Source organism: Dipodomys merriami, unplaced genomic scaffold (assembly GCF_024711535.1).
Source record: "Dipodomys merriami isolate MVZ:Mamm:240054 unplaced genomic scaffold, mDipMer1.0.p SCAF_26, whole genome shotgun sequence".
Classification (NCBI taxonomy): domain Eukaryota; kingdom Metazoa; phylum Chordata; class Mammalia; order Rodentia; family Heteromyidae; genus Dipodomys; species Dipodomys merriami.
Window position 1 is genome coordinate 712,741 of NW_027204048.1, and position 21,108 is coordinate 733,848.

Consider the following 21,108-nt stretch of genomic DNA (forward strand, 5'->3'; position numbering starts at 1 on the left):
CAAATTTAGTGCAAAGGACAGGACGGAGCTTGTGTTTTCAAGCAAATAAAGTCTCAGTTAATATCATTATTTCCTGAAATGACCAAAACCAGCAAATCTCCCCACATCTGGTGATGCAAATTTTACTGACTTGTTTGTTTGCATGCTGATGGAGTGGTGCTTCCATCCATGTACCTGTGAACTCAGGTCCCTGAGGCTTTAACTCAGGGCTTGATCTTGATTGTCCAATGAGAGTGTTCTACTACTTGAGCCACAGCTGTACTTCTGGCTTTTTTGTTGTTTGTTTGTTCTTTTGGTGATTAGTTGGAGATTAGTCTCATGGACTTTCCTGCCTGGGAATTGAACCATGATTCTTACACTTCAGCCTCCTGAGTTGCTAGGATTTATAGTTGTGAGCCCCTGGGCCCAGCACTCATTTTTTAAAAAATAACTTTTATTGTGAAAATACTATACAGAAGGGTTACAGTTACATGAGCAAGGTAATGAGTATATTTATCCAGCATTGTTGCCTCTTCCTTTACTTTTCCACAACCATCCCATCCTTCCCACTTCCTCAACTACACCCCCACCCACCCACAACCCCGCCTAAATTGAAAAGTTAATTTTTTGACATAGCATCTTGTACATCTCACTGTTTCAGTGGGTCAGTCTGTATCCTTAAGCATTTTGTTTTTTACCTTCCTGTACCCATATTATACCAACATCAAATACAGTGAAAACAGGGGTTATACCATGGGGGAGGTACATACAAAGAAACAAAAAAATCACGTGGTACCATATAAATATATTAGAAACAATAACAAGGAAGAAAAAACCACTTGTGTCCCTATCTTGGGGTTCATTTTGCTTAACATCATCTTATCTGAACTTTTCTGCTTTTCCCAGACATATATTGCAAATAAGGGAAACCAGGAGACCTATGTTTCTTTGTGCCTGGTTATTTAATATAATTTTATCCAAGTCTTTCCATTTCCTAAAAAATGGGGCAATGACATTCTTTCTGATGGAGGCATAGAATTCTATTGTGTATAAATACCACGTTTTCTTGATCCATTCATCTACTGAGGGGCATCTGGGTTGGTTCCATATCTTAGCTATGGTAAATAATGCTGAAATAAATATAGTTGTGCTGGTAGCTTTAGTATGGTCTTGTTTGTGATCATTTGGGTAAATGCCCAAAAGTGGGATTGCTGGGTCATAGGGGAGCTCTATGTGGAATCTTTTGAAGAACCTCCATACTACTTTCCAAAGTGGTTGAACAAGATTACACTCCCACCAACAATGCAGTGGGATTCCTTTCTGACCATGTCCCCTCCAGCATCTGTTGTTATTAGAGTTCTTGATTATAGCCATTCTAACTGGGGTGAGGTGGTATCTCAATATCGTTTTGATTTGCATTTCTTTTACGGCTAGGGAGTTTGAGCATTTATTCATGAGTCTATTGGCCATCCTTCTTTCCTCTTCAGAGAAGTTTCTCTTTAAGTCATTAGCCCACTTATTTATTGGGCAGTTGTTTCTTTGAAGATTTGTTGTTAGGGATTTAATTTTTTGAGTTCCAAGTATATTTTAGATATGAGACCCTTGTCTGTTGTATGGCTAGTGAAGATCTTCTTCCAATCCGATCTTCTTCCAATCCATGGGCTTTCTATTGATCTTGCTAACTATATGCTTTGCCATGCAGAAGCTCTGCACCTTCATGCAATCTCATTTGTCCAACCTTTCTTTGATATGTTGTGTTTCTGGGTCTCTATTAAGAAAATTTCAGCCTGTGCCAAAGAGCTTTAGAGTTTCTTCTATTCCTGTAATGTTTTCAGGGTGCCTGCTTTGTCTCTGAGGTCTTTGATCCTTTTGGAGTTGATTCTGATGCAGGGTGATATATAAGGATCTAGCTTTAGTTTTCTACAAGTGATAACCAGTTTTGCCAGCACCATTTACTGAAGAGGCTGTCTTTCTTCCATTCTATTTTTTTAGCTCCCTTATCAAAGATAAGGTGACTATAGGTCTGTGGGATCATTTCTGGGTTTTCAATTCTATTCCATTTGTCCTGAAGTCTGTTCTTGTGCCAGTACCAAGCTCTTTTGATTACTATGACTTTGTAGTAGAATTTGAAATTTGGTATTGATATTCGTCCAGCACTGTTCTTTCTGTTAAGAATCGCTTTTGCTATTTGGAGTCTTTTATTGTTCCATATGAATTTTTGGATTGCCTCTTCTATTTCCTTGAAGAATGAGGTTGGAATATTGATAGGCATCACACTGAATTTGTAGATAGTCTTGGGAAGTATGGCCATTTTCACAATTGATCCTTCCAATGCATGAGCATGTTTTTCCACTTTCTAAGTTCTGTTTTGATTTCCTTTTTCAGTTTTTTAAAGTTTTCATCATAGAAGTACTTCACTTCTTTGGTTAAGTTAATTCCTAGGTATTTTATTTTTTGTGAGGCTATTATGAATAGAGTTGCTTTCCTTTTTCAGCCACACTCTTTTCATTATTGGCGTACAGAAAAGCCATTGATTTTTGAGAGTTAATTTTATATCCTGCTACTTTGCCAAAGTTTTGAAGCAGCTGGAGTAATTTGGGAGTGAAGTTCATTAAATACAAGATGATGTCATCTACAAAGAGAAAGTTTTATTTCATCTTTGCCTATTTGGATCTCCTTTATGTTTGCATCTTGTCTTATTGCTGTAGCTAGGCATTCTAATACTAAATTGAATAGAAGTGGAGAGCGTGGACATCCTTGTCTCGTTCCTGAGTTAAGAGTAAATGGCTTTAGTTTTTCACCGTTGAGTATATTGCTGGCTGTGGGTTTGTCATATACAGCCTTTATTGAGGAATGTTCCATGGATTCCTAGTTTTTACAGAACCTTCATCATAAAGGGGTGTTGGATCTTGTCAAATGCCTTTCTGCATCTATTGAGATAATCAATCCTTGCTCTTGTTGATGTGATGAATTATATTAATTGATTTGCATATATTGAACCAGATTTGCGTCCCTGAAATGAATCCTGTTTGATAATGGTATATGATTTTTTGGATGAATTGTTGAAGTCAAGTGGCCAAAATTTTGTTGAGAAGTTTTGCATCAATGTTCATCAAAGAAATAGGTCTATAGTTTTCCTTCTTTGATGAGTCCCTGCCTGATTTGGGGATGAGGGTTTGATGGCTTCATAGAATGAGTTCAGTAGTGAACTCAATTTCATGGAGGAATTGGAAGAGTGTTGGTGTGAGTTCTGCTTTGAAGGCCACTGTGAATCCATCCCATCCTGGGCTTTTCTTAGATGGGAAGTCTCTTATTGCTGTTTCTATTTCAATGCTTGATATGGGCCTGTTAAGTTAGTTTAACTCATCTTGGTTTAGTTTCCACATGTCGATATTTGCTAGGAAAAGGTCCATTTCGTCTTCAAACTTATTAGCATAAAGGTTTGAGAAGTATGTCCTTACAATGAATCTTGGTTGTTTCTGTGGTGATGTTTCCATTCTCATCTCTGAGTATGTTATTTGAGTGTGTTCTCCTTTTTCTGATAAGATTTGCTAAGGGTCTGTCAATTTTGTTAATTTTTTCCAAGAACCAAGTCTTTGTTTTGTTGATTCTTCCTATGTTTCAGGGGGATTCTAATTCATTTTATTCTGATTTAATTTTAATTATTTCTTTCCATCTACTGGTTTGGGGTTTAGCTTGCTGCTCTTTTTCAAGGAGGCTCAGATGTCTCCTTAAATTGTTGGATTCAGATCTCTCCAATTTGTTGATGTAGGAACGCAGAGCTATAAACTTGCCTCTGAGTACTGCCTTTGCTGTGTCCCAGAGGAGCTGGTAATTTGTGTGTTCATTTTTGTTGAATATCATGAACATTTGAATTTCCTTTCTAATCTCTTCTATGATCTACTGGTGATTCAACAGTGTGTTGTTCAGCCTCCATGTGTTACAGGACTTTCTTTGGTGGCTTTTGGTGAGTTCTACTTTTATTCCCTTGTGGTCTGAGATAATGCAGGGCATAGCTTCAATGTTTCTGAATTTGGACAAGTTTGCTTTGTGACCTAAAATGTGGTCTATTTTGGAAAATGTTCAATGTGCTGCTGAGAAGAACGTGTATTCTGATACTGCTGGGTGAAATATTCAGTAGATGTCTTGTTAAATCTAGTTGATCTATACAGTTGTTTAGGTCTGCGGTTTCTCTGTTGAGTTTTTGCCGAGTTGATCTATCTAGTGGGGATAGTGGTGTGTTAAAGTCCTCAACAATTAATGTCTTTGCATCTATGCGAGATTTGAAGGGAAGTAGTGTTTCTTGGATGAATTTGGGTGCTCTGATGTTTGGTAAATAGATAGTTAGAATTGTAAGGGGAGATCCCTTAATTAATATGTAGCAAACTTCTGTATCTCTTCTCGCTAATTTTAATCTGGTCTATTTTATCTGATATTAGGATTGCAACTCCCGCTTGTTTATGGGGGCCGTTTGCTTGGTTGATTTTATTCCAGCCTTTCACTTTCAGAATATGTTTGTTTTTATGGGCAAGGTGTGACTCTTGAAGGAAACGGATAGAAGGATCTTCCTTTTTAATCCAACTAGACAGTCTATGTCACTTAATTGGAGAGTTAAGTCCATTAATATTGAGAATTAAGATGGAGAGGTGTTTGGTAGTTCCTGCCATGTTATCCACCTTCTTGGGGGCTGCAACAGCTGGGTTCTTCCTATGGTTCTTGGATTCTCAGTTTGGGTACCTTTATTGTTGTCTTGTTGGTTTTCTATGTGTAGGACATCTTTAAGTGTCTTTCGTAGGGCTGGTTTGGCAGAGATACATCGTTTCAATTTTTCTTTGCTCTGGAAGGTTTTTATTTGACCTTCAGTTATGAAGGAGAGTTTAGCTGGGTACAGTATTCTTGGTTGATAGTTGTTTGTCTTTAGGGCACGGCATACATCATTTCAGGCTCTTCTTGCTTTAATTGTGTCTGCTGAGAAATCTGAGGTGATTCTAACTGGTTTCCCTTTATAGGTGATTGATCTTTTCTCCTTGACAGCTTTAAGGATCCTTTCCTTGGTTTGAATTGATTCTGTGCAGATTATATTTTTTGTTTTTTGTTTTTTTTTTGGGTCCAGTCGTGGGGCCTGAATTCTGGGCCTGGGCGCTGTCCCTCAGCTCTTCAGCTCAAGGCTAGCGCTCTACCACTTGAGCTACAGCGCCACTTCTGACTTTTTTCTTTTTTCTTATGTGGTGCTGAGGAATTGAACCCAGGGCCATGAGCATGCAAGGCAAGCGCTCTACCACTGAACCACCTTCCCAGCCCTCTGTGCAGATTATAATGTGACAGTGGGATGTTCTGTTCTGGTCGGGTCCATTTGAGGTTTTAAAAGCTTCTTGTATCTGAATAGGCCTATCTTTTTGCATGTTTGGGAAGTTCTCTGCTAGGATCCTGTTAAATAAATTTCCTAGACCATTAACTTCTGTCTCTAGGTGTTCCTCTACAGCCATTATCCTCAGATTAAGCCTTCTGATGGTGTTTTCCAAATGTTGGATATCTCTATCATATTTCTTGGATTTGTCTTGGATAGTTGTATGTTCTTTCTCTATATTATCTAGGCTGTCTACAATCTCCGAGATTCAATCTTCTGCATGGTCTAACCTACTGTGAGGACCTTTTCCTTTTTTTTATTTCCTTTGCTTCTAATTGGTCAGTTCTGATGGCTTCCAATTCTTCGTTGGAGCTCTTGTATGAACTTCTTTACTTCTTTAATTTGGTGTTCAGTGTTCATTTTCAAATCACTTAGTTGATTGGTTATGGTTTCCTTGGACTCCCTTTCCTTCTGATGGGCTCCATTCAGCATTCCTTTTGTGGGCTCCCTGGATTCCTTCAGCTGTTTATGGATTCCATGAATGCCTCTATTGATCTTTGTCTATTCTCATCCCACTCATGCAGTTCTGTATTAATCTTGGATTAACTTCCTCACACTCCTGCAATTCCTGTATTTCTCTTTGACTGTTCTCAGCCTTCTCACACAATTCCTTTACTTTTTATTTTTTTGGTCGGTCGTGGGGCTTGAACTCTGTGCCTGGGCACTGTCCCTCAACTCTTCAGCTCAAGGCAAGTGCTCTACCAATTGAGCCACAGCACCACTTCTGGTTATCTAGTGGTTTATTGGAGTCTCATGGACTTTTCTGCCTTGGCTGGCTTTGAACCTTGATCCTCAGATCTCAGCCTCCTGAGTAGCTAAGATTACAGGTATAAGCCACCGACGCCTGGCTGCAATTCCTTTATTAATCTTTGTGTAGCTTCTTCATGCTCATGAGATTCTTGTATTAATCTTTGGTTTGCCTGGTCTTGCTCCCTATCATGCTCACACTGAGTCCTTTGCAGGTTTTCAGTCTTTTCAGTCACCATGTTTACCAATAGCATTACCAGTAGTGATTTTTGGGAATTCTCTGGATTATTCATTAACTGTTCTGTCACCTGGTTATCATGAGTTGGAGTTGAGATACCCAGACTTGCCATTTTTTTTGTTTCTCCAGCTTTTTCTGCCTATTTGGTATGAAAGTAACACCAATTTTGTGTTAGAATACTTATTTTAAGGCAAGCATCAACCAGAGTCCTGTAGTTGCACAGTCAAAATGACTGCAGATATAATCTAGTTCAACAGATACAATCTATTCAACATCAAACAACTATGAACTACTGGGCTAAGAACATCCAAGAGGGATTCAGCAAACCAGAAATTATGAGGTTTAGGGAGAATTGTGGGAAACATAAGATTAGAGGGATGTGGAGAGGTAAAAGGAGAGTGAATTTAACTAAGTACTAATCTCAGAAAGGGAACTGGATTGGACAGAATGATAGGCGATAGATTTTTTTTTAAAAAAGGAAAAATGGAAAAAAATAAATTTTAAAAATGAAACAGTTAAAAATTATGTAAATATAAAGAAATGATATTGAGAGAAGAAAAGGATAGGATGAGAGTTGGGGAGAGATAAAAAGGAAACATGAAAAAATAAAAAATAAAAATTATTAAAATTGGAATACTTGAAAATTATATAAAGAGATAATACATATTATATAAAGATAATATTATATAAAGAGATAACTTAAAGAAGTTAAGCCTAAGAGGTTGTGAATTGAGTAATAAATTTCTGGATTAACTGTGTACACAATATGAATGCACGATTATATATGAACTTAAGGTCCAGCTAAAAGTCAGACTCAAAGTGGAAGAGCATCCAGTAAGACAGAGATAAGAACTTGCAGAAATCAAAGCAGTGTTAACTGGAGGTCACATAATGGTGAAAACCGTGGATGTGTCTAGGTGCCTGTTATTTGTAATTAATCCAATAAAGAGATGGATTCATCACAATTCTAGTAAAAAAAAAATTAATGGCATCACCATCCAAAATGAGAAACAAGACTTGGAAGTGAAGTTGGGGCTCAAATGGTAGCCTTAAAAGTCAGCCCAAAGGTTAAAAAAAAGCCAATTAATAACATGATTCCCTGAGCTCAAATCCTAGTATTAGCACATTAAAAATGGGGCATGACTGATAAACTTCAAACTCCTGGCTCAGGGAGAGATGAAAGATTTTTGGTCTGCATTAAGTACTGATCAGTGATAATTGGCACACACAGGTATCTGCCCAAGACTGCATGATGAGCTAATGGACAGAGAAGATAATTTTGAAAGGGACTGTGTGTTTTATATGAGCTCTGTTCACAGTGTAAATTTCAACACAGCTCCTTTGAACTACATTATAAGTGTCTGAAGTAGACGATATTTTCCTGAAAAATGAGCCAAGAATGTAGATTCTAGATGTAGGGAAATTCTAAATGGACCATTTATTATAGAGACACAAAGTTGGTCTTGCCACCCTCCCAAACAACAAAGAAGGAATACAACAGAAGTGTGTTCATCAAGGCCTAGGTGCCTGGTACAGGGAGTAGACAGTGTCACAGGGAGGGGGAGGGTAATGGGAAGGGAGCGTTGTGTTGACAGCAAAACCACCGAGGTTGCACAAACATGTGCCCTGCACACAGGTGCATGCCACAGCTTAGTTACACTAGCAGATGATGGTATGAGCATGAGAAAGCAACAGTGACTATGTTATTGTAACAGGATACCTAAGACTGGGTGCTTTAGAGGGAACAGGAAGTTATATGACTTATGGTTCTACAGGTCCAAGATTGAGGGGCCATATCTGGCAGGTGCAGGAGATAGGAAAGGGGTCTTAGGGCTGAGCTGAGGACTGACCAGAGCCTTTTTCAAAGAGTCTAACTAGTTGGAAAGAGAGATACCACAGGAGTAAGACTTGGGCTCTGGGAAGCTCTTTGTCCTATCCCTGGCTCTTTGTCCTATCCCTGGCCTGCATGCCCATGTACATTTGTGTGCCCTGTCCTCCTGTGCCCTTGTCTTCCTAGGCTTCTCCACCCACTGCCCCAACCTGTCCCACCAGGTGTGCCTGAGTAGCTTGCAAGTAAGCGGCTCCTCCCGGCTGTAAATACTGAGCCAGATCAGTCAAAGGCAGGTAAGCTGAGAAAGCTCTTTGCAGTTATGCTGGAAATTTTGCCAACGTCTCCTCAGCATTCCCAGGTGACCCATGTGTCTCCACAGCTGATGTACAGACAGAGTTCGGGAGGAGAAAGGGCTATATGTGCACAAGCTAGAATGCCCAGGATTGTTGTAGACTTTGTGGGGGATAGGACGTGAGCCTAGGCTTCAGGTTCTCAGCATGCCTTCTCAGCCAAGTGTCTGCTGACTCATTCTGCTTTCTAGCAGCTGGTGTTTCCCAGCAGTTGGAGGTGGAGCTGATGATGCTGAAGTCCCAGCCCAGCTCCTTGGATCCAAGCTTCTCATTCTGCAAAGAGGAAGTGGATGCATTCAGGTATGCCCCTCACACCTCTGTGCTGTCACCATTATCCTCACCTGGCTCCCCAGAATCAGTCTACTGGATCCTCTTCCTCCCTGTCTGCTGGAAGGCCTTCTGGTTCTTAGGCATATTCTGATAATCAGGATTCCTCTGCCAGAGTAACTTACTTCTATTGGCCTGGACCTTTCCCACATCCTATCCACAGCCAGCACAGAAAGCAGGCCTCTAAGCTTGCACCCTGTGAGGTCATCTAGAGGGACAGCTTGGTTGTCTTCATGAATGCTCTGAGAGGGAGTGTGAGGGTTACAGTCAAGCGTCTTTCAGGGAATTGCTCAGAAGCAACAGGAGGGCCAGATATGCTTACCAGGTATCAACAGGGCACTTTCTGTTCACATGTGAGATGGTGATAGCTCCCTGCTCTGAGCCACTGTATTTTCATCTAAGTGTGTCCCTCATTTCTCCTCTACCTTCTCAGGAAACAGAGGCCTCTGGCTGGCTGGGAGTCTTCCTGAGACCTGTGTCTATTTTCCCTTGCTAATAGATGAATTGGGGCCTTCAGGAGACTTCCAAACACTGCAGAGTAGGGTCTGAGTACCCACGCCCTTGGTAATCTGCATCAGCCCTGCCATCCCAACTTTGGACAAGTGAATGTGGATCAGCTGCCATCCGCCTACCCCCATCTTGTGGGAGACAGTAACCAGCAGCAGGGAACAGGGCAGGTGTGGCTTCTCCCTGTTCAGATCATCTGTTGCCGTCCAGGTACTGATGTCCAGGACTTTATACTCTGGCAGCTGCTGGTGAAAGGAGATTGGGGCCTGGAGACCAGAAGGCCCATTAGACAGACATTGGGTGAGGTGGCATAGAGCTGAAATAAAGTGTCCCTTTTCAGTTGATCGGCCAAGACCCCAGTAGGCCAGGGGAGTCCCAACCCCATTACCTGAGTAGCCTTAGCTCTGCAGCTTTGTCTTCATGTTACATGTCAGTAAACCTATCTAAGCCATGTTTGACTGTTAAGATAAAGGCAATAAGAGGCATGTGATGCCTCTTGCTAAGCAACCAGGCCAGAAAGTGTTGTGTTGAAGAATCCCCCTCATTTCCTGAGCACTCCTTCTGCTGGGACCAAGCCTTATAAATGATCTTGTGTAGACCCTGTGGGATCCCAGTTGTTGGTCTGCATTTGCTTCAACATCATCTGAGTAATGTTAAGGCTGAGTACCAGAGGTGATATAATGGAAAGCAGAGATGTTATACTCTGCCTCCTTTGCTTGATGGTTTAATGAGGACCTTTGGGGCCTTTATTCACAGCAAAGCATGGGCATGTAATTTCAGATGGAAAGGAGCTCAGTGGTACCATGGGTGCTGGTTTCTGGGGGCAAATGCCCCCCAGAATGTGGAGCATGTACTTGTTGGTGTGAGCTAAGAAGATGGGGGGGGGGGCGATTGCTTCAGCTGAAGGGATTGCTTCAGCAAGGGAGGTGAAGGCCCAGCACAGCTATGGCTAGGGTTTTGCATTTTATTTGCAATGGGAAGCCATTAGACCTTTAAAAGTAGAAGAGTGACACAATTTTGTTTGTAGCACCAAACATCATTGGTCCCCAGGACCAGGCAGAAGAACTTGGCAAGGGTAGACAGCAGTCCTTTGTCCAATTGTTGGGTAAGCATGTGTTATTTAAGGTGAAGAGTTTGTTTCTAGGCAGAAGTGAGCAGAGGCCTCCCAAACTTATTGGATAGAGTAGCCTTGGCTGTGATGGAGATGCTAACTACACAAAGGGGTGTGTTGGGGGGCTCAGAGACTGGGAGATGTATGAGTGAGGCTTGGAGGTACTGCCAGAAGGGACTCCACATGGGTTCTAAGATCTAGCAGCTTGGAACAGTGAAAGGAGACATGCTCAAATTGTGACTGCTATAGGAGGTGCCACCCACAGAGCAGTGCCTCCAACAATAAGTGAGGCTAGGTGAAGCTGGATGAAGTACTGGGTGCATTCAGTATTGGTTTCTCACTCTGCAGTATCTTGAATGCCATATGAAGCATTCACCAGCCCTTGGGATCTAGGTCATCAGGTGGTAGAGTTTGGCAAGTGTAGCTTCAGAATGTGGGCCACAAATAGAGAAGTCATCTGCATGTACACACACACACACACACACACACACACACACACACACACACACACACACACACACACACACACACACACACACACACACACACACACACACACACACACACACACACACACACACACACACACACACACACACACACACACACACACACACACACACAGTGTCAACTCTGTGAATTCTGCCAGGCCTCTCAGGGCCTTCAGTCTCTCATTCTATTGTTGACAGGAACACAGTCATCTCAGAGTTGGGGGCTAGCACGCTTTGGTTTTTTCTTTTTCTTTTTTTTTTTTTTTTTTTTTTTTTTTTTTTTTTTGAGTGGATCTCATTGTTCACCACTTTTGAACTAAGAGCAGAACTTCTTCCTGGCCTACTATCTAATATGGCAATGACATCATTCTGAGTAGTTGGGTACCTGAATCTGGCCTGTGTCCCAGGCTGAACTGGAGACCCAGCAGCTACCTCAGCTATCTACTTTTCATCTGTATCACCTGATAGGTTCAGTAATCTGAGAAATGTCCATATTTGTAGCTTGCTGATGTCTTAAACCAGTCAAATACATCTTGGTTCTGTACTTCATTTTTCTGTGTCACACCTTCTGGGCAGCCTCGCCCTGGCTCAGTGGTAGTCATGAAGAACTCAGACCCTTACTAAAGAGCCATGACTTCAGCCACCAGACATGGTTGCTCCATCTCTCCCATAATGGATACTGGTAGTGTTCAGGCTGGAAGCCTCATGAACAGCTGTCCCTGTGGCTGTGAGGACCAACTTTGGAAAGGCTGTCTTTGAAACAGACCAGCTTTTCTTTTTACTCCTCTCCTCAGCATGAAGAACTTTTCCTGCAGGTTCTGTAGGGACATGCCAAGGAGGAATGTCTTCTGAAGTGGACATGAGGACCCAGAATTCATGATTGTACTCTTCTTCTCTGACCAGGATTATGGCCTGCAAGCAGCCCAGAGAGGAGTGGGATGGGTGCTGGCAGCGTGGGTACTGTGAGGATGTGTTGGCCAGATTCATGCACATTTACATAGATGTTTTCTGCTCACATAAAAACATAAACCTTCTTGCTTTATTTGCATTAGCCAGATACAACACATCCCATCCCAGTGTCCTATTGGGAAGAAAGCCAGGGAGGTGTTGGTGAGGAACTCCAAGCAGGTTCTGAAGGACCTAATGACTAAAAAAATCCAGGTTTATTATTTTCTGCCATCAAATAGTACCACTGACAAATCCTCAGGGTTGTCTGTGTATTTAGAGCCTCAGTAGCCTGTCAGTAATTCCAGAAGTGTGGGTGTCTCATGATTAACTGTGGGTCACACTGTGGAGCCCCTCCCTTTCCAAATAACAGTGCTTACCTGCTAACCAGCCCACGTGGGTTTCCACAAGCTCTGAGGGTAGGGAAATGTTGGACAATGAGGGCACTGGAATAGTTTGTGGTTTCATGAGCATTCTGGCCCTGTCTTGTCTTAGGCCCAGAGACATACTTTTCTACTAGAGAAGGAAGTGGGACATAAGTAGTGTGAGCTTACTTGTGGTTGAGTAGGGCTTCACATTCATTGATTTAAATTCGGATTAGTTGGTTGGTTGGTTTTGTTCTTGTATATGTACTGGCATGTATGCATGACTACTATAGTCCTGAAAGTTCATATGAGGTCAGAGGCAGAAGATAAGACATGGGCTGTCACTGTAGTTTGGACTAACAGGCATTACCTTATTCATTTTCCATTATAGATCACTGAGTGAGAGCACTGCTGGGAGTAACTTTCTATGCTTCAGGCCAAAGGAATGGTCTCCTAAAATGTACCCTCCAAGGTCGTTCTCCACACATTGAACCAGGTAGCAACTGGAGTAGGCACTGCTGTTTGTGTGTGCACTCCTTTGCACTCCTGTCCTCTGAAAGTCCATGCCACCATGATAGGATGAAAACCAGGATTGCTGGACTTTCTCTTTGCCTGGTGAGGTCTATTCTGCCTTTCAGTTCCCTTTGGGACACAGAGACTTGTGGCCTTGAATCAGAGCCTATTAGAAATACCACGAATGCTAGAACTACTTGCACTACTACTACAACTTTTTCTACTATGATTACTACTACTACTATTACTTGCAGGGCAGATAAGGAGCCACCAGCCAGGGAGGAAAGGGATGAAGACTAGGGCAGATTGACAAGTCCCTTGGCTGCCATGAAGACAAGAGCAGAGGAGTGGGGAGGTCTTGTTAAGGGAAAAGGTTTGAGGACTGTGCTCCTTAGTGAAGAATGCCAGCGGCTTCACCACCTGGGAAACCACTAGAAGCCACCGAATGGAACTCTTTTTGTTTGTTTCATGAGAGGTCACTGTGTGTCTTTTCTTTTCTTTTGACATGAACTAAGAAGTGTTGATAAACAGAGGGTCCTAAGGGCAGTAGGCAGAAGATTAGTGATGAACCAGACAGGTAGGAGTATGGCAGGGCTGGTGCAAGTTGAGGCTTAGGGAAGGTGTTGTTTGAAGAGGCCTTTGGCAGGTTCCCATGCACGTGGCTGTTTGTTTATGGTGAAGGCATTGGTCGTGCTGGCTATTGGTCTGGCCGGTGGCAGTGGCGGTGTGAGGTTAGCAGATGCTCGGGCAGCTGGGGCTGGAGCTGACTCCGCAGCTGCGAGAGGAGCAGAGAAGGTGTAGAGCCTATGTTAGTGCAGGAACACAGTCCTGCCTGCTGCCTTGCAGATGGAGCTCTGCCCCCTGAGGCAGCCCAAGGTGGATGGAGGACCCGACAGCATCCACCAAGTGATGTTTTTGGGTCTTTCCATGATGCTGGCCCTCCTCCCTATACACATACACTCTGTTCCCGGTCCCTCCTCGCTATGCAGCACACACTCCCTTGCATGTGCCACTGGGAGTGTGTGTGTGTGTGTGTGTGTGTGTGTGTGTGCGCGCGCGTGCATGCATGCGTACTCGCTCAAGCACGCGGACTCCTGGGTGTACCTAGGACTGGCTATCCCTTCCTTGGAAGGCATAGCTCCAGGGCAATTCACCCTCACCTGCAGCCTCTGTATTAGTGGGCTCCAAATGCTGCAAGTGGAATGGGAGGGCAGGAGCTGGCAGCTCCATAGGAGAGTCCCATATGTCTAGGTCTAGCCAGTCCTTGCCAGCGTGTGCGGTGGCAATGTGGTCAATGTGGTGCAGGTCTGAGAAGAGAGGGAGGGGCAGGAGGCCAGCAAGAAGCTTAAGGGGGGGAAAGCAGGGAGGTAGGGTGGGAGAGAAGGGCATGATGAGTGGTTGCTGTTGAGGCTGCATGTGGGCCTAGAATCTCCCCAGACAGCACCAAGCCCCACGGCCTTGCTGGACTGATGGCTGGGCGGTGAGTAAGCGGGCACACCCCAGGAGGAGGGGTGACGGTCAGACCAGGATGGCCTCCCATACTAGTGTGAGGGCTCTGAGTGTTTAGAGATCTCCTGCCTGCCCCAGGGGAGGAAGGACAAGGAGTGCAGTAGGGGACTCACAGGCCTTGGCTGGCCAGGGCGAAACAGCACGGGGCTGAGCAATGGCAGCAGCAGCTCCATGGGAGAGTAGCCTGTAGGAGAGCTCTCTGTGGTCAAAAGGAGCACTTGCATCCATGTGGACTGGGGGTATGGCACCAATCCAGGCTTAGCAGCCCCAGGCAGGAGTGACAGCCAGCTACCAAGCACCTGGAGGAAAATGCAGTAAAGAGGCCACCACAGAGTGAGGGTCCTGGCAGTTCTTCCTACATACCCACCTTCTTGCCTGCCCAGGTGAGAGCCTGGATGAGCTGCGGCTTGCCCATGGCAGCCAGAGCCTTGCAGGACGAGGCTTACCTAGTCACAAGCAGGGCCTCTTGACCAAAGCACAGTGTCTCCATGGGGCCCAAAGAGCTGGGGCTGTGCAGAGGGGCAGGTGCCTGGTACCCAATCCCCTGCAACAAGGTACCCTGTGTCATCGTCTGTATTCTCCAGATGGTGTAGGATTCCTCCAAGCTCAGGACCAGCATCCGGTTTTCAGTCTAGGGAGTCACAGAGTTGCTTGGTTTTTTCAAATGAAGACGCACAAACCCCCGCTGGAAACTTGGGGCAGGTGGGAGCTCAGAACAAGCCCTAGCCCCTTAGCAAGGCAGGAGAAAGCCAGGCATGCATTCTCTCTTTGTCTCTTCACCCCCCTTTCTAAAGCACACACCTGCACTCATGCACACAAGTGCACACAGGTGCGCACACACATGCACACCTGCTTATACACCCACTGGCAAGCAGGCATACACACACACACACAGACACCGGGAGCCTGCAGTAGCAAGTGTGCCCTTTGAATTTGATTAAAGCAAGCCTCCAACCCGATGATGGATGGTGAAAGCCTACAAAGGTGAGGAAGCTGTTAGGTCCCTGGCACAAGGACTGAGAGGCGGTGGGTGAGCCCAGGATTGGGCGGGAGGGGACTTGTGAGAATGTGGCCAAAGCCCAAGAGCTTCCTGGGTGCATATGTGGGCAGTGAGCTGCTTTCACATGTGGTGAGTGTCAGAGTTGTGGGCAGGTGTGGTGTGGCTAGTGGACATGGAGATGGGGGCTTGATTGCATTGGGTACTGGACTGTTTGGCAGTAGTATCCCTGCCAAGGAAGTTCAGGGACTGGAGGGGGAGCTAGGGCTTTGTGGGGCTGCTAGAGATAGCCCCACTTGACTTTGTCCAAGCCTAACCCAGTGTGTGTCATGTGGGTTGGGTGTCCTTAGAGGAACCGACATGCATCCACACTCACCCAACACCAGTGGCACCTAACAGTCATACTGTATGAGATGGAGGTCCTGCTGGGATTTGCCATGCACTGGCCAAACTCCTGTGTGCAGGCCTGCAAAGACAGGGGTGGCCACAGGGCCAGCAAGAAGCGTGAAGGTGAGAGTGGGAAGGAGGGAGGGAGGGACATGATGTGTGGCCACTGTTGGGACTGTTTGTAACTGTATGGAAGCCTTAGGGACTCGGCCCTCCCTGGACAGCAGTGAGCCCCATGGACTGGCACGGTTAATGGCTGGTATGCACTGCGCAGGAGCAGGGTAGGTGAGATGAGAGTTGGGCCAGCCGGGGATTGATTGCCTCCCAAACATCCATGGCAAGGTGCCGGGAAAGATGGCTCTGGTTCTGCCAGGCCCACCATCCCTGGGGAGACCCCATTGGGTCCCGCTGCCGCCCAGGTCTGGGCAGAGGAGGAAGGACGTGGAGTTGATGAGGGTACTCACAGTGCTAGTGTTGGGCTGGCCACGGCAATCCTTCCCCGGGGCTGAGTGGTGGCAGCAGTTCAGTGGTGGGAGGGAGGCTGCCAGAGCTGTGGCCCCAACTGTCTGGACCGGCCCGGGGGACAGCCATGTGGTCTCCACTGGGTAGGGCCTCCCCTGGGCTCAGGGCACTCATTGTGCTAATGGTGGGCTAGCCACAGTGAACCTCCCCAGGACTGAGTGGAGGCAGCAGTGCAGCAGTCTTGGGGAGGCTCTGAGAGCCCAGTCCTGGACCGTTAGGATCAGCCCCATGGGTGAACCACGTGGCGTGCAGGGCAAGGCACATCCCGTGGGCTGTGCGGGATTCGTGGACGCTGCCTGCCAAATATCCCTGCTGGTGTGGCATGGGATGTGGGCCAGCGTCTCAGGCGCCAGGAGCCTTGTGGCCATGTTCAGGGCAGTAGCCACAGCTTCCAGGCAGTGGGAGACAGCAACCAAACATTGCTGCCTTTCTCTCTGGCAAAGAGAGGAGCACTCGACACCATCTCTTAAGTCGGGGTCAACTGGGCAACTGGGGTTCCAAGTTCTGTGGCTGTTGGTCACCGAGGAAGTGAGGTCACATGACATCTCGGGCCCTCCCCTCCTTTCCCCCACTCGGCAAGGCCCAGTCCCCCTTGTTGTCATCGCCTACCTGCAGGCCCCATGCCCTCTGATCTCTTGACCCTTTACAACCTTTTGCCTCCATGACCTCACAGTCCTGGTGGGAGTCTGGTGGGACCACCCTTCCCTCCTGGCAGGCTATTGTGCACCCAGGAGACAAAAACATGCTTTCAATCCTGAGTCTCCTGGGGAATCTGAAGGACCCTACACACAAAGGGGCATTGTGGCCTCTTAGGGCCTCCTTTCATCCTCTTCCTCTTGCCGCCCAACCACTCCCTCTCCCCTTCCCCTCCCCTGCCCAACCCCTTCCCTGGCCAATCACAATCTTTACCCTTTCCCCTTCTCCTAAGTAGGGGATCTCACATGGTGTCCTCAGGAGTTCCCTTGAACCTTAGTTATAGTTGAGCAGTAGGTGTTTTGCTGTTGTTTTGCCCAGAATGGAAGTGAAAATAGGATGCACTCTTCCTGGCCGAGAGAAGCTGTTTGCTCTCTGAAATGATCTAATAGAATGGGTGGTAGTGGTTGAGGGCAGAGTGGTTGGTTGGTTGGTGACTTTGTTTTCCTTGGCAAGCCTAGGAAGAGGGCCCAGCTGTGGCAGGACGTGAGCGTGATGGCTGCCATGGGGTCATTGGCCAACTTGCTGTTCAGTAATCTGTGAACCGTACACTTTGGACTTCCCTTCACACTTGGGATTAGCTAGATGAGATCACACATGTGATCCCCTTCCTTGCAAAGCTGGGAAAGCAGTGCTGGGTTCTCTTGTGCTGAGGGATGGGGTGAAGGGAGAAAGGGAAGAACTGGAGAGTAGGAAAGGGCAGGGAAGGGGAAGGGAAGGAAAAGGAGGGACAGGCGAGGAAAAGACAGACATAATGCCTCTGGGAAACTCTCCTCTGAACCTGTCTTACCCACAAGAAAGAGGGATCCTGTGAATTAATTGAGTGAGGGATTGGGCCAAAACTCTAGTTGAGAGCACACATGGCTGTGGTGCAGACACCCATCCTTCCTTGCCTGGGTCACTTTGCCTTTCCCCACATTCCTACTCCTGGGACATTCCCTTTGCTCTAAGAATAGTCCTTGTGTCCGCTTGAGCACCCTTAAGCTTAAACACCACCTATTTCTTTGGCTCCTGAATGAGCTGAAGACATACAGGCTAGATGGATCATGTGATGGAGCATTCCTCAAGGAAGAACAGATCCATGAGGAAGACATTGCAGTCTGAGGTCCCTCCGTGTAGAAAGAAATGGCTGTGAACATTTCTGTCCTGGCAGAGCTGGTCAGGGCCTTTGAGTTGGGTCCGGTGGGCCTGCTTTCAGGATGTGTTTAGTCTCCTGAGACTGAGAGTCTGGGTCATGTGGTGCCAGGGATTCTCTGGCCTCTGTCTGCTCACAGGTGAACATCTCAACTGCATGTGGTGCTTTCTGCTCTCCACAACTGCCTTGTCAGGAAAAAGGAAGGGTTTTTCCAGGCTTCCTGCATTCTTCTTCAAATTTTACTTAATTTTATTGTAAGGGAGGCTTTCTGCATTCTCAGTGACAGAGACTGGCCTGTCCAGCCTCCCCTCCTTCTCCCCTTCCTATTGCTGCTACTGCTGCTGCTGCTGCTCTTTGTGTTGCTACTGATGCTACAGTGTTCCCTGGTAGCCATCAGTGCTTTCTGTGGGGATGCTGTGGAGCTTTCCACACTCTTGTTCTTGCAAGTGCTGTCAGGAGTAAGAAGAAATCCTGCAGCATTGTGCAAGAGTCCCTGTGGCATGAATCCCCAGCAATGGCACCATTAATTAATTCAAGTGACCTATTTCTTCAGACCTTGGATGGGTTCACCGAGCTACCCCAGATTTGTCTAGGGTCCACCTACCCCCATACTCTCTTTTCTTGATTGCTGGCCAACAGCTCTTTTCACCCTACCTGCCAGGGTGCTGGCCAGAAAATGGTACCCGAGGACTGTGTGTATTGGTTTGCACAGGAGTTGGTTGATTGTTTGTTTGTTTGGTTCTTCTGCATATGCCTATGTGAGTGCTTGCATGCATTAGTTCTGACTGTGTGTAGTCATCGGGTGGAAGATAAGACAGGGGTAGTTCATGTCCTTTGGATTGACAGGCTATCCCTTCCTCTTTACTCTCCTTAATTGATCCTTGAGGGATAGGGCTACTGGTAGGACCGTTTGTGCCCTTAAGCCTACACCACCTATTTCTTTGGCTCCTGAGTGAGCTGAGGATGTAGAGGCTTTACCCCTCATGGATCCCTCAGTGAGAGGGTGCTGGTAGGACCTTTTGTGTGTTTCAGGCCCAAGGAATGTTCTCCCCAACATGTACCCTCCAGGGTATTTCTCCCCATATTGGACCAGGAAGTGCCTGGAGTAGGTCCTTCTCTTTGTGTGTGCACTCCTTTGCACTCATGTCCTCTGAAATTAGATGTCACCCTGGGAAGGTGCAAATGAGGATTGCTGGGCTTTCTCTTTTTCCCTGTGAGTTCTGTTCTGCCTTTCAATTCCCTTTGTTACACAGAGACCTGTTACTTGAATCAGGTCCTATTCCTAGTCCTACTTCTGAATCCTACAACTACTAGGATCACTACTACTACTACTACTACTACTACTACTACTACTACTACTACTACTTGGAGGGTAGGTAAGGAGCCACCATCCAGGGAGGTGAGGAATGAAGACTAGGGCATATTGACAAGTCCATTGGCTGCCATGAAGGAGGAGTGGGGAGATCTTTTTAGGGGAGAAGTTTGAGGACTGTACTCTGTAGTAGACTGTGATGGTGGTTACACACCATCTTGCAATGAGTTGAGGCCTGGGATTGCTACTCTTTCTTTCCCCTAGAGAGCTCATTATTTGCCTTTTTTAAAAAAAGGAAGTTTAATAATAATATAGTAGGTATCAGTGAAACAACAGAACATAGGTGAAGAAAGTGAAATGATTGATGAAGTAAATGGCAGTCGTGGTGCAGGTTATTTTTTAAGGTGGGCTTTAGCTTTGTAGTTGTATTTAGAGTCCTTAGGCAAGGTGTTCTCTATATACAACAAGTTTTGGTCAAATCATTTGTGGTGGTGGCTCTTTCCTGTAGTACCAGTTGTCAAGCTCAAAGATGGTGCCAGTGGAAGTGCTGGTGGCAGTTCTGGTTAGAGCTTTGGGGATGCTTGGACAGCTGTTACTGGAGCTGGCCCTGCAGCTGCAAGTAGAGCAGTGAAGATCCAGGGCCAGAACACAATCCTTCCCTCTTACTTTCAGATGGATCTATACCCTGTATATCACCCCAGAATTTGGATACATGCCCCAACTCCATCCACAAAGTGATTGGTTAATTCCATGAGACCATCCACTCACCACTCCTGAATATACCTACTCCCCATCTGTTTCCCACACACTAAACACACTCCTCTGCCCTTGTATAATCTTGTCTTGTGTGCATAGTAGGGCTGTCTTTTCTTTCCCTCAGACCCAAAGGGCCTAGCTTAGTCACCCTCAGCTGTAGCCTATGCCTCAAGAATTTCCAGGTGGTTTCCAGATGGGTTTTTTACATGTGCATTCAGGCATTCTCTCCAATTGAGTTTCCTCTCCAAAGGATATCCTTTGTAGTCTTCAGTGAGCTCTGAGTTTTTAGCATGTACTCCCAGCCTTTCTTCCCATGCAATTTTTCATTCCAAATGATATCTTCTGTAATCTGCAGTCAGGTGTGAAGGCATGTCACAATGCTCCTGAAGAAAATCATGGGCATAGGGTTGGCATCAGAGTTTGTCCCAAACAATTCTTTGATGTCCCCATCTGGGCAGTACACTGCTGATGGGACTCCTTCCCAGTTGGCCCTCCTTAGCCATACCTGTCCCTGCCCAGCCCAGTGCCAGTCATTGAGGTTCCAGGTCATGGAGGAGTTCCTGATAGAAGCTTTCCTAGTTGGTTCAGCTTACCACCCCCCTTCTAAGGAAGCCTCTCTGTGTCTCTGCCAGTTGGACACTGACCTGCCTGTCATCTCCATCTTACAAGGAAATTGTGTGTATACACACATACTTGTGCATGGGTTACCGACCTACGAACTCAGAGTGTCATATTCTCACCTGGCTTCCCACCCCCACTCCCCGGCTTTTTGTTTTTGTTTTGTTATGTGCTGCACCAGACCTTGGACTCAGGGTCTGGGCCCAGTCCTTGAGGGGTTTTGGGCGGGGGGTTGTTTTTGTTTTTGCTTAAAACTAGTGCTCTAATTCTTGAGCCATAAGCTGTACTTCTTAAGTTTTTTCATAAGTGCAGATAAAACTTTCATGGGCATTCTTGCCTAGGCTAGCTTTGAATCATGATCCTCAGCT

The 21,108-nt window shown here is 45.9% G+C and overlaps 1 protein-coding gene and 1 long non-coding RNA gene across 2 annotated transcripts in view; one reads left to right on the plus strand and one right to left on the minus strand.

Annotated features, from left to right (window-relative positions):
• Nucleotides 1-9,992, plus strand: part of LOC138836785 (uncharacterized) — a 44,172-nt gene extending 34,180 nt beyond the window's left edge. The window contains exons 5-6 of the mRNA XM_070035426.1: nucleotides 8,744-8,852; nucleotides 9,379-9,992. Of these exons, the coding sequence (XP_069891527.1) occupies nucleotides 8,744-8,779 (36 nt within the window). The 3' untranslated portion in view covers nucleotides 8,780-8,852; nucleotides 9,379-9,992. The remainder of the gene's footprint in view (nucleotides 1-8,743; nucleotides 8,853-9,378) is intronic.
• Nucleotides 9,993-20,462: 10,470 nt separating this feature from the next.
• Nucleotides 20,463-21,108, minus strand: part of LOC138836857 (uncharacterized) — a 46,926-nt gene continuing 46,280 nt past the window's right edge. Inside the window, exon 3 of the long non-coding RNA XR_011375097.1 lies at nucleotides 20,463-20,505. This is a non-coding gene — a long non-coding RNA (uncharacterized lncRNA). The remainder of the gene's footprint in view (nucleotides 20,506-21,108) is intronic.